Source organism: Moschus berezovskii, chromosome 12 (genome assembly GCF_049115385.1).
Source record: "Moschus berezovskii isolate FMDL1 chromosome 12, NW_MosBer_1.0, whole genome shotgun sequence".
In the NCBI taxonomy this organism is placed as follows: Eukaryota; Metazoa; Chordata; class Mammalia; order Artiodactyla; family Moschidae; genus Moschus; species Moschus berezovskii.
In genome coordinates this window covers 87954651-87967634 of record NC_142471.1, presented here as the reverse complement: position 1 = coordinate 87967634, position 12984 = coordinate 87954651, and the positions used below count along the sequence as shown (strand labels likewise).

At 52.4% G+C, this 12984-nt stretch overlaps 1 protein-coding gene across 2 annotated transcripts in view; it reads right to left on the bottom strand.

Moving 5' to 3' along the window:
- BTBD16 (BTB domain containing 16) overlaps positions 1-12984 on the bottom strand; it is a 53221-nt gene that overhangs the window by 26735 nt on the left and 13502 nt on the right. For both annotated transcript variants that reach the window (XM_088842541.1, XM_055424487.2), the window contains exons 5-8: positions 10959-11048; positions 9599-9713; positions 5131-5200; positions 4076-4206 (exon numbers count right to left, since the gene is read on the bottom strand). In XM_088842541.1, the coding sequence (XP_088698667.1) occupies positions 4076-4206; positions 5131-5200; positions 9599-9713; positions 10959-11048 (406 nt within the window). The remainder of the gene's footprint in view (positions 1-4075; positions 4207-5130; positions 5201-9598; positions 9714-10958; positions 11049-12984) is intronic.

Genomic DNA, 12984 nt, shown 5'->3' with positions numbered 1-12984 from the left:
TTTGCAAAACCATATTGTGCATAATTTTTGCATGTCCATATATGTAGCAAGCATGAAATCTCATGGGTTGGAGGCACACAAATCCACAACAGTGGCTTGGTTGACTTTAGGGAGGGGAGGAAGACAAGAGGAAAGATGAATACTAAGGCTGTGAGGTGGAGGCAGGGCTGGGGAAGGTGACTTCTGCCTTGTTGGATGTTTTATTTCTTAATTTACGACAAAATTTTACCATGTGTTCATTTGAGGAGATGGATCCAGTTGTATTTTGTATCATCCTCCTTCTTTTGTAAGTTTTTTTATAACAAAAAATATGACCATATGACCATCCATGTGTCTGGCCATCAATAAGGAACAAGAAGGTTTGGAGCAGACCACCTCAGTGGACTGATAATAACCATGGGAGCTGAGGCCACACTCGGACCTGGGTTCAAATTTCAACTCTCATTTTGCATGGGGGGAGCAATCCTTTCCTGTGATCTCCATTCTGCAGGGGAAAACCACAAGGAACACTCCCCAGAGGGGCTGCTGTAGGAATGAGACCTGATTGCCCACTCAGAGTATTCCATACAACCCAGTGCTTCATAACTGGTAGGTGGTGGTGTTATCAGCCAGAGAAGCGTTGTTGTTCAGTCACGCAGCTGTGTCCAGCTTCTCGCAACCCCATGAACTGCAGCACACCAGGCTGCCCTGTCCTTCACTATGTCCTGGAGCTTGCTCAAACTCATGTCCATTGAGTCGGTGATGCCATCCAGCCATCTCATCCTCTGTCGTCCCCTTCTCCTCCTGCCCTCAGTCTCTCCCAGCATCAGGGTCTTTTCTAATGAGTCAGGTTTTCGCATCAGGTGGCCAAAATATTGGAGCTTCAGCTTCAGCATCAGTCCTTCCAATGAATAGCTTTGGGAAATACTACATTTGAGAGGGAAGCCCATTGGTGCTGCAGACGCTATAGAGGACGGAGTGGCTGTTTTCAGGGAATTCCTGAACCCTTGGGACTCCTTGTATCATAGACAGGAAGTCAGCGAGGAAGACACATTCCCCCTGGTTGCAGGGCAGCCTTTCGTGCAGCTAGAACTAGATAGATAACCCTCTGAATTCTCCACCCTCCTAAGTCGACACGGAGATTGGCTTCCAGAAAAACAGGACTTGGAACGAAGCGTCCATAATATTAGAGTGAGTGAAACAGGGTCACTGAATGATGACCTCTAAGAAAATTAACTGAAAACCAGAGGCCCGGGAGGCCAGGAAAAGCGTGTGCATTTTACTGAAGGCCATTTACAAGATGGAAAGAAAACCCAAAGGAAGATGAGGTCAAAGGGACTTTGGGAAAGGTGAATAGCCTCGAAGCTGGAACATCTGCTGAGATGGATGTTGTTTCCAACCCAAACACCACGACCACAAGCCGGGGATGGGCCACAGCCTACGCTAAGTGAGGCCAAGAGACTCTCCACCCCTGACCCCGGGCTGGCCTCTCCACAGCTGCTCTGGGGCCATGTGACTTCCCAGGACAGTCCAGATCTCGCTGAGCTCTGGTTGTTGGGAAATCTGGCTTCTGCTACACATGAGGAGACGGTGCAGCCATGAGGCTGGGAGCCTGGACCTTGGAGCCTGGAGCCCCGAGCTCCAGCCCTGCCTTTTATTCTCCCTCCTATCTTAGGGACAATGATCGTACCTACTGCATAGGGTTGTGGGGACTAAAAGGGCCGGTGCACACAGCACAGCAGACACCCAGAAGCGCTCGGTAAAAGTTAACTTGCCCAAAGGTCTCTTCTTAACCAGGTGTGGGCTGTGGTGCCAAGCCCACCAGACACTCAGATGAGAAGCCTGAGCCAGGTAAATTTCTAACCATGCCCCCGGGCACTGTGGCCTGGGCCCCTCTTTCTGACCTTCTGTTCCCCACCTCCCTCCTCCAGCTTTAAGGCGGGACATCAGCTTTAAGGATGCCCAGCTTTAAGGACAGCAACCAGGCGGGAGAGTTCACCTGGGAAGACAAGATGTAAGCACGAGGTCTGGGAGCTGAGAGTGTGGTCCTTCCAGGACACACAAGCTAATGGTATGCCCGAGGTCATGCAGGCTCCCCTGCCCCAGCCTCTGCCCGGAGAGCCTGGCACCGTCGGTGCTGACAGCCATCTCCTGGGGAGGGGCCAGAGGAGCAGGACCCAGTTTCCACATCAGTCATGTCTCCCCAGACCTGTGAGTCTAGACACTTGACACGTAATGTTCTTGACCTCTTTTCCTGCCCAGCCAGCGTTTTCTAGGGCCTATGCCACTGCTACCATGCTGGCTGTGGTCAGACATTTTTTCCCCTTTCTTGGTTAAATGCTACCAGTGGGGGAGGGACAGCTCAGACTTTCCAAGGGAGGGACAGTGTTACGAAAAGTCTAAGGGCTGCCCTGTTTATCTTTTCTTCAAGGGTTGCACAACCTTTGCTCCATGGAGGGTGGAGAGCACACGCTTCTGGACAGGCCATGGACAGCAGGGAAAAATGATCACAGGAGCCCACCCAGGGCCTGGGGATGCCATTAGGACCCGAGTTCCCGAGGCCATGTTATTTAATATGTGGTCCTAATCAGATCCTGCACTGGAGGGAAAAGGATGCTGTGAAGGTTAGTGTTGAGTAAAAGACCTTAAGGTATTACATCAGTGTCAAATTTCCTCAAGTTGTTAACTGTCTTGTGATTATATTAGAAAAATTCCCTCTTTATTATGAAACATTGAAGTAGTCAGGGTTAAGGGAACATGATGTAGGCAACTTGTCCTCAAAGGATTAAAAAATGCATGCTAATAGGCACACACAGATGCAAATAATAAAGCAAACAGGGCAGAGACAACCAAACAGGGTAAAGGGTACTGAGATAGCCTTTGCACTATTCTTGTTATCTCATTTGTTTGAAACTGTTTTCAAGTAAAATATATTTTTAAACACTAACAAAAACTAAAGTGCCTTTGAATTAGGAACTTCACTTCTAGGAATTCAATGTGGGAAAATAATCTGAGATGAAAATAAATATATATCGAAGAATGTCACCAAGGTGCTATTTATATCAGTGAAACATTGGAAATAACCTAAAAGTCCAAGCATTGGCTGGAGTCTAAGGAAAGCCTTGTGGTGGTCACGTGGATAAGACAGGAGCCAAACTGGCAGAGCTAAAGACCTTTGGGTTAGCGATTCGATTGGAAAGGTTAAGAGCAGGCACAAGCCTGGGTTAGTGGGCCCTGTGCTGATCCAGGTGGGAGATCTGGAGGTTTGGCCTCTGTGCCCACGCAGAGGCCCACAGAGATGGGTTGCTCTTGAGGAGAGGATGAAGTGGTGTCCAGAAGGACTCCCAAGGGCATGACAGTTGGTTGAGGAAAACTGGGTAAGGGGTGCCATAAGGACAAGGGCACCAGACATTGGGTCTCAGCCTTACTGTCAGAGAGGTCATGTGGGCATGGGATGCCTGGGTCTAGAGCTGCTCAGGGGAGGGGCCAGGGCTAGAGATAGAACTGATTTAGGGCTGAGAGCTTTTTTTCTTTTCCCCTTTTCCCAAGTTTCCAAATTTTCCATGATGCATGTGTCTTAATATTGACAGAACTTAAAAAATTATTTTCGCAATTGCTTAATTCATTACTGGGTGGGTGAGACAGACAGAATCTGCCTGCAATGCAGGACACCCAGGTTCCATCCCTGGGTTGGGAAGATCCCCTAGAGAAGGGAATGGCTACTCACTCCAGCATTCATGCTTGGAAAATCCCACGGACAGAGGAGCCTGGCGGGCTGTGGTCAATGGGGTCACAAAGAGCTGGACACGACTGAGCGGCTAACACTTTCACAGTGAAACAGCAGGCACCCCAAGGATCCCTACTCTGCTGAACAGCATCCTTCCCCCTGCCCGAGCACAGGACCCATGTTTGGCCCCTCCAGAGGCCGGGCTGTCCAGGAGGCCGGGACATTTGGGACGGAGGGGGCGCTGCACACTGGGCATGTCCAGCAGCGGCGTGAGTTCAGCACTCCCCACCCCATGCATCCACCTTACCCACCCCCCGCCCCAGCCCCACCTCCTACCCCAGAGGCACCTTCCTGGGAGCCGGCTCTGACCTGGGGGACTTCAGCACTTTGTGGAGCAGCTCCTTGGGGATTTTCCGGAGGTGGATCTGTGTCCCCAGCAGAGGGACCAAGTTCATCCCCATCCATTTCTCACAGGCGGTGGTGAGGGGCTCTTCATTGTACTTAAGACAGGAGACACCCGTTGAAGAAGGAATCTCTGGGACTTACCCTGGTGGTCCAATGGTTGTGAGTCTGCGTTTCCACTGCAGAGGGTGTGGGTTTGACCCCTGGTTGGGGAACTAAGATTCCACCCTCCCTAGTGAGGGTGCAGGCAAAAAAAACATTTTTTTAAGGTAGAAAGGAATCCCTGATATCTCAGCGCCCTCTGCTGGAAAATGATGGTCCAACAAGCGTGCTCTTAGGGCCGTGCTGCAGCCTTGCTCAAACCCCTTCAAAACACAAGCACTGACAACATTTTCTGAGTGTTTGCGATGCTCAAGGCACTGTACTAGGCTGATTCAAATCCATCCTGCTACCCTATGAGGTTGGTTCATCATTATTCTATTTCACCAATGGAAAATCTGAGGTTCCAACATTCCTGCTCTTACCTGAGGTCATACAACTAGTTAAGTGGTCTGACCTAGTTAAGTGGGCTTGCATGCTGAAATTCCACTAGTTACATGGGCTTGTATGCCGAAATCTCTGGACTGAGGTCTGTGACTGATCACGGAAGCTCCACGGGCCTTGGGTCTCACTTTTCTCCTCTGATAATGAGAGTTAGACTACATCATTTATTGCCAACCCTGACATACTGACTAGGCCCAGGTGGGATGCATTTCCCTTAGTCCCACCAAGAATGTCCTGGAACGTTGTCTGCTGTTTTGGTGAGAAAGGCTGCACTTTATCCCGCCCTCTTCCCCAATTAAAGCTTTTCTATTTGGGGGGATGTTAAAATATTCTTTTAAAGATAAAATTATTTTTTTTAATTGCTCGCTTGGCAAAATAAAAGGTGGTGCATCAGAGAGATTTCTTGAAGCTGAAATCCCAGAGTCTGGGTGCTCTTGAGGGTCCCCAAGATGCTGCGTGCCCGCCCAAGTTGTTCTCACCTTGCAGCCAGCCAGGTAGAAGGTTTTGATGGTGCTCGGAGTGAGTCCGCTCATCATGATGGTCACACACCTGCAGAGAGAGAACACAGTTCCTGGAGGCCCCGGGCTGCTTTCAGAAAAGTGAGAAGCCCCAGAGGTTTTACTCAACCCCATGCCAGCAGCAGAGTCCTTTCATGCAAGGGAAAGCGCCTTATTTTAAGATCGTGGACATAGGGCTGGAGGGCAAGACCAGCAAGGCTTGTTGCAAAGAGCTCTGGACTGAGGGAGGTGAGCTCTGAGATCAAATCTTTCCAAAGAAAACAGAGTAGCTTTGGCACCAAGAAGAAGTATTACTATTTAGAGATTAAGCATCTAAAAGCACCCTGCTGTTGTTTGTTCTCTAACTCATGTCTGACTCTTTGCATCTCCATAGACTGTAGCCCACCAGCTCCTCTGTCCATGGGATTTCCCAGGTAAGAACACTGGAGTGGGTTGCCATTTCCTTCTCCAGGGGATCTTCCCAACCCAGGGATCAAACCCTCGGCTCCTGCATTGACAGGAGGATTTTTTACCGCTGAGCCAAAGGGAAGCTGAAAAGAGCCTTGCTAGGTTTTAATTTTAGCCAGGATGACGTTCGCTGTCTTCCTGCTGAAGGCAAGTTTCTCCTGTACAGACCACTGCCGAACTTCTTCGAGGGGCCTCCAGTCCTGTTTCCTCTATGCGAGAGTAGACTGAAAACGCAAACTTCTGACGAAAATCTCCATCCTTTCCACACCTAGGCCCCATTTACTTGCTGTTGTTCAGTCGCTCAGTCATGTCCAACTCCTTTCAACCCCATGGACTGCAGCATGCCAGGCTTCCCTGTCCTTCAGTATCTCCCTGGAGTTTGCTCAAACTCGTGTCCCTTGAGTTGACAATGCTGTACAACCATCTCATCCTCTGTCGTCCCCTTCTCCTGCCCTCAATCACTCCCAGCATCAGGGTCTTTTCCAATGAGTCGACTCTTCGCATCAAGTGGCCAAAGTATTGGAGCTTGGTTCATTTATTTATCAAGGATCTGTTTTCTGAACACTTACTGTGTGCCAGGCACCCTTCGAGGCCCTTGGGTTATGAAGAACAAAGCCAGTGGGCCCAGCACACATTGAGTAAACATACAGACAGGTGACCACATTATGACAGCTGCATCCCAAAGCCGATAACACAGAGAGGCTCTGGTCACTCTCCCCTCCCAAGCCTCAGGCTCTCCTCTGCTGGCAGAACCAGGTAGAACCTGCTCCTATGGCCTTCGAGGTCTTGCATGACCTGCAGTCACCCTAACCACCCCACCCACCTTTCCGTTCATCTTTCCACGTCCCTGCCTGACTCCAGCCACATTGATTCTCAGCGACCAAGCAGCACCACTTTCTATGCTCTCATCACACCCCTTCTCTCACACCCTTGACAGCTGGACTCCTCCCAGGCTCAGCTCAAGTACCACCTCCTCTTGGAAGTCTCTCTGATTGCTTCTCCCAACATGTTCCGTTTGCTTTGACTGCCATGCCCTCATTGGGCCGGGGGCTTCTGCCTCCTTGAAGCTAGAGACTGCCAGGCAGCAGTCCTCCCAGCATACGTGCATCCCAAGAGTCTCCTCTGTGCAGCCTCTGTGGCAGGTTCTGGAAATACCTGCCATGTACAAGGCTCCTCCCCTCCTGGGACTCCTGGGCTTGCCACGAGCCGATCTCACAGATTAGCGAGGGGAAACCAGGTGTGAGCAGGGCCGAGGGGAAGGCTCAGGCCCCATCCCTCACCATGCGTGGTGTTCTTCAGGTGGTGGCTTTGCCAGGGGAGATGCACGGATGGAATTAGCTGGGTTTGAAGCTGGGACGCAGAAATCCGTGCTCCTCACACCTTCCCCCATGGTCCCCCTTCTCACCGTGAGACTCCCTGGCTGGGCGGACCTGGAATGGTCAGATTTCCCAGACCGGAGGACAGACAGCAAGTTCTGGGGCCACCCGGGCCAGCTGCCTCCAGACTCAGAGAGGCTGGGGATTTCCACTTCCGGAAGGTCTAGCGGCACCGGGCAGTAACTCATAGATGGAGTTCAGCCTTGCACGGAGGCAAGGAAATGTCCTTCCAGCCCTGTGAGCCTGGAGGGACACAAGTGAACCTTCGGGAGGGGGTGTGTGTGTGTGCAGGCAACAACCAGTAACTATGATCCCAGCTGTGTCAAAGCAGACGCTGATGCACACTGATGTGTGCATTTAAGGAGCAGCGCCCTGCATAATACACACACACACACACTTCATCCCCTGACACACACACACACACACACACACACACTTCATCCCCTGAAGATGGGCGGCCTCGGGTGTGGGTGAGTCAGACAGCGGCCATCCAGCGGTTTCGCGCTGGCGGGGGTCTCAGCCAAGATGACCTCTGAGAGCCCATCCAGCACACCTGGGGTGGCGATGCTGTCAGAGTGACCTGGGGGACTTCTGCTCACCCACGCACACATACTCACGTGTGTGTGCACACCGAGACTTGCGCTGCCACATCCCTGCCAGCTGCACCATCAGCCTCTCAAAGGCAGGCGAGACCCACCCCGGCTGGGTGTCAGGCCCGGCTGGCTCTGAGCTGGGATTCCAGCCCCACCAGTTATCTGCAGCATCTCGGGGAGGGCCCGTGAGCCCCAGGCGGGCCCAGGTTTGCCCATCAGCGGAATGATAATCTTGGCTCAGTATCCGGAGCCCTCCCTTCTCAGGCATTCAAGAAAAGGCATGTGGAGGAGGAAAGAAAGGATGAACGTGCCATTCCTGACTCTGCCCCAGATAAGCCAGCGCCAGGGCTCCAGAAGGAACATGGGGCTTCAAATCTGGCCCCCGGTATGGCAGCCCTGGCTCACAGACAGGGGGTGGCCGTAGGGAAGCTGGCCTTCCAGGTTCGGGGTCAGAGGAATCTCCCTGCATGGCACTAGGAAACAGTCACTCAGAAACGCCTGTGTACAGAAGCTGCAGTTTCGCTATGCGCAGCTGAAGTCATGTGACACACAATGGCAGGGGAGCGGGGATTCTCAGGAAAACCTGGGCTTTCCCCCATCACCTTCAGGGTCAAGGTCAGACACACTGGTTCACCTCGAGACTCTCCACAACCTGTCCCTGCCTATGACGGCTGACCTCCCATCTCCCAGCCGCCCACCAGTCTGGCCAGGCCGACACGCTGGAGTCCCTTGTCTGTGTGTGCTCTGCGGCCACACCCAGACCTCTGACAGCCTGCATCCCATCACAGAGGCATCTGTATCACCAACAAGGCCGCAAGATGCTCCAGACTGAGGCTCTGGCCAGAGTTACCCAGGTGACCCCGGGAATGAGGCACCGACTCGGAAAGAAAAACAAATCCGTGAGGTTGAGTCTGGCTAGGTGAATTCTATTAAAGTGAGTTGAAGGCCCTTGGGAGAGAGCCTGACCTTGCCTTTTACAGAGCTGCTGATGTCCTCTGCAGGCCAGGATGGGAAGTCCATTCATTCATTCCCTCAGACGAAGAAACGGAAGCTTAGGGTGGCGAAACAAGCCAGGCAGAGAACCCCTGCCCTAGATCTCCTGTCTACTGAATTGCATCAGGAAGTAAGAAATCAAAAAGCTACAAGAAACCACCCCTGTGTTCAGGATGTGAAAGTAGTAAGCACACATCCGTGGAAAATCCCCAGAGGAGGGACAGAATATTCGAGAAAAATTAATCCCGTCATTGCTTTTCCATTTGGTTCACTTACCTTTCATAAGCATTGATGGAATGTAGGATTATTAGACGATACAAAAAAAGAAGTGTGAAGAGCCAACCCGTTGGAAAAGACCCTGATGCTGGGAAAGATTGAGGACAAAGGGAGAAAAAGGCACAAGAGGATGAGAGGGTTCGATAGCTTCACGGACTCAATGGACGTGAGTCTGAGCAAACCCCAGGAGACAGTGAAGCACAGGGAAGCCTGGCGCGCTGCAGTCCACGGGGTCGCCAAGAGTCTGACATGACTGAGCGACTGAACAACAAAAAAAAAGGGGGGAGTTCTAAGAAACGCTCCTCCAAACTGCAGGGACCAATGTTACTTGAAATTAATTTTATATAACACAGAATTTTCCATTTGAGAATCCCCCACCTTTCACACCACCCCACTTCACTCCTTCCCGATGTCTCGGAGACAGCTGGACAGGAGTTTCAGAGGGCAGGGACCCTGCCCATCAGGCGCCCACTGCCTCTCTGGTGTCCTGGAAAAGCCCATGAAGTCATTCTTAAAGGAACACACGCGTGAATGAAGGTGTGGTTGAGTCAGTGGCTGAACTCAGACCATCTGGCCCAGGGCCACTGAGGCGAGGGGGAGCGGGAAGTCAGGACCACCAATGAGAGAGTGACGGCACCGCCTCTTCTGAGCAAACTGGAACAGGAAGTGTTAGGGGGGCAGGTTCTGGGGCCCCTGGGGCCCTCGGGGTCCTGGTTGCTCTACCAGGAGGCTGGGTGGCCTCACCTTTGAAACAGGCTGCCGAACTGGAGGATGTGAGCAGCGGCCAGCACGCCCAGCACGTCGTCCAGGCACATCTTCACCTCGTGCACGTAGAGGTTCTTCAGGGCCATGGCGAAGGCTGGGGAGGCAGCGTCCGAGGGCCAGCCATCAGCCTGAGGGCTCTGCAGCCCCGTGTCCTCCACGTCCAGGCATCCCCCCTCCACCCCTCGCCACCAGCGTGCTGGAAGAGTGTCCCGAGCTGGGGACAGGCGAGATGCAACAGACAAAATGCACCCGCTCTGACCTGGGTGCAGATGCTGCCCAGGCTCCCAGCCCCCAAAGCAGTTGACGATGAAGCTAAACAGGGCTCTTATGAAAAATCTTCTGTGAGTCTGGGCCTTGGGGCTTCTGTCCTAACCCAGGGGGGTCCACGGCTGGACAGGGAGGTGGTCACCCCCCAACACGTGCACAAGGAGGCACACTTTGTTTTCTTTGGAGATGACATACTTAACAGCAGGGTGTCCTCAGACTGTCCGACTCTGTGCGACCCCGCAGAATGTAGCCTACCAGCCTCCTCCGTCCATGGGATGTTCCAGGCAAGAGTACTGGAGTGGGTTGCCATTTCCTTCTCCAGGCGATCTTCCCGACCCAGGGATCAAACCCCGGTCTCCCGCATTGCAGACAGACAGTTTACTGTCTGAGCCACCAGGGAAGCCTTCCTCAGAGTCTGGGGTCTTCAAAAAGGTTAAGGACCCCTGGGAAGAGCCAGGATAATGTGCTAGTCCCCAGTTAGGGGCAGACGGACCTGGCTTATTCCAAGTCCTGCCTGATCCCAGATAGCGCTGGAGTGCGTTCCGGGCACTCGGAGGACAAACAGTCCCATAGAGGCTGGATGATTTCCTGAGGGCACGTGACAGCAGGTTGTATTCACGCCTGTCCGCAGGTATTTCTAAGTGGCCAGGATGGAGGGGGAGAGGCTGAGCCCAAGGAAGCCCTCTGGGCTGCTGGAAGGCAGCCAGGAAGGGGCCCGGGGGGAACGGGGTGGGCGGGTGGGTGATGCCTGGGCCAAAGGTGGGCCTGAGAGCGCTGCCTGGGCGCCTGGGCCCAGAAGGGCAGTGACGTCATCCCTCCCGGTCCATCTGGGAAACCTGCTTCCACCTGTTGACAAGGATGAGCACCTCTATTTGGCAGAATTCCCCACTTCTTTCATTTCCCCAAGTTGTCCCAGCCTCCTTCCCCACCGCCCTGTGCCTCCGAGCTCTGTTTACTAAGGAGGCACTGCGCACTGTGCACCTCCAGTTTGAGGTGTTTCGTTTGCTTTTCAAATCTGAGAGGGCTGCTTGTTCAACAACCTTCTCAGAATGCCAGGACAGGGGCACGTTACCAGTTTTGGTGACCAGAGGGTCATTGATCTTCAAGGAGAGGATCATCTTCTTCGAGGGGCGCTGTTCTCGGCTCCTCCCAGGCCGCTGGGCTAGGGAGGGAAATGGGACCAGGGTGCACAGGTGTGACAGCCGCAGTGCAAGGCACGGCGTGAGGCTGCAGGACCCTGAGCACAACCTTGACCCTGGCGTGTGTCACGCTGTGCTTTGCTTATCTCTGTTTGCTTGTTTTACTGCATACGTGGTTGAAATGATTATTTTGAAATAGTTGAAGACTCGTAAAGACGCTTACTCCTTGGAAGGAAAGTTATGACCAACCTTGATAGTATATTAAAAAGCAGAGACATTACTTTGCCAGCAAAGGTCCGTCTAGTCAAGGCTATGGTTTTTCCCATGGTCATGTATGGATGTGAGAGTTGGACTGTGAAGAAAGCTGATCGCCGAAGAATTGATGCTTTTGAACTGTGGTGCTGGAGAAGACTCTTGAGAGTCCCTTGTACCTCAAGGAGATCCAACCAGTCCATTCTAAAGGATATCAGTCCTGGGTGGTTCATTGGAAGGACTGATACTAAAGCTGAAACTGCAATACTCTGGCCACCTCATGGGACGAGTTGACTCACTGGAAAAGGCTGATGCTGGGAGGGATTGGGGGCTGGAGGAGAAGGGAACGACAGAGAATGAGATGGCTGGATGGCATCACTGACTCAATGGACATGAGTTTGAGTGAACTCCGGGAGTTGGTGATGGACAGGGAGGCCTGGCGTGCTATGATTCATGGGGTCGCAAAGAGTCAGACACAACTGAGTGACTGAACTGAACTGAACTGAACTGAAGAAGTTGCAAAAATAGTACAGTTATCATGTCACCATGGGCCAACGTTTCCCAATGATCGGACACAGCTACTGTGACTGTCAAAACTGGGACATTGATGGTCACCCTGACACTAGCCCTTCCCCTTCCCTCCCTCTTTCTCTCATTAGGCTGTGAGCAGCCTGAGGGCTTCCCAGGTGGTTCAGTGGTAAAGATTCCCCTTCAATACAGGAGGCACAGAGACACAGGTTCAATCCCTGGGTCGGGAAGATTCTCTGAAAAAGGAAATGGCAACCCACTCCAGTATTCTTGCCTGGAGAATCCCATGGACAGGGGAACCTGGCAGGCTACAGTGCATAGGGTTGCAAAGAGTCAGACACGACCGAAGTGACTTAGCACGCACGCATGCACTGAGAATCTTGGAAACAAGAGTCACAGGGCCTGATGCAACTGGTGGTGCTTGCAGGGGAGACACTGGGAAGTTGTGACAGTTCGGCCACTGAAGTCTCCTTCCCGCACCGGCCCTGATGTCCCCCAGCTGGGCCCAGCCACTAGCAGGGGGCTGCAATTAGAACAGCTGTCTTAGGAGAGCCACACCTTCCAAGTGAGCCTATTCCCTGTCTTTCGTGTGTGTGGGTTTTTTGGCCGCACCATGTGGCATGTGGGGTCCTTAGTTCCCTAACCAGGGATTGAACCTGTGCCCCTGGAATGAAAGCTTGGAGTCTTAACCACTGGACTGCCAGGGAAGTCCCAACTGACACCACTCTAGACTTACTAAAGACATTAATGACAGTGCTGTTTTCCCCTTCCAAATTCTCTTGACTTCCCAAAACTACAATGAGACATCACCTCACACCAGCCAGAATGGCTGTAACAAACAATACATGCTGGAAGGGGTGTGGAGAGAAGGGAACTCTCCTACGCTGTTGGCGGGAATGTAAACTGGTACGACGACTACGGAGAACCCTAAGGAGGCTCCTTACAAAACTAAAAACAGAGCCACCATATGACCCCACAGTCCCACTCTTGGGCATACATCCGGAGGAAAGCATAAGCTGAAATGATACGTGCATGCCAGTGTTCACTGCAGCACTGTTCATGACAGCTAAGACACTGAAGCAACCTAAATGCCCATCGACAGAGGAACGGGTGAAGACGGGGAACATCCACGCCATGGAATATTACTCAGCCCTTAAAAAGAATGGAATAATGCCATCT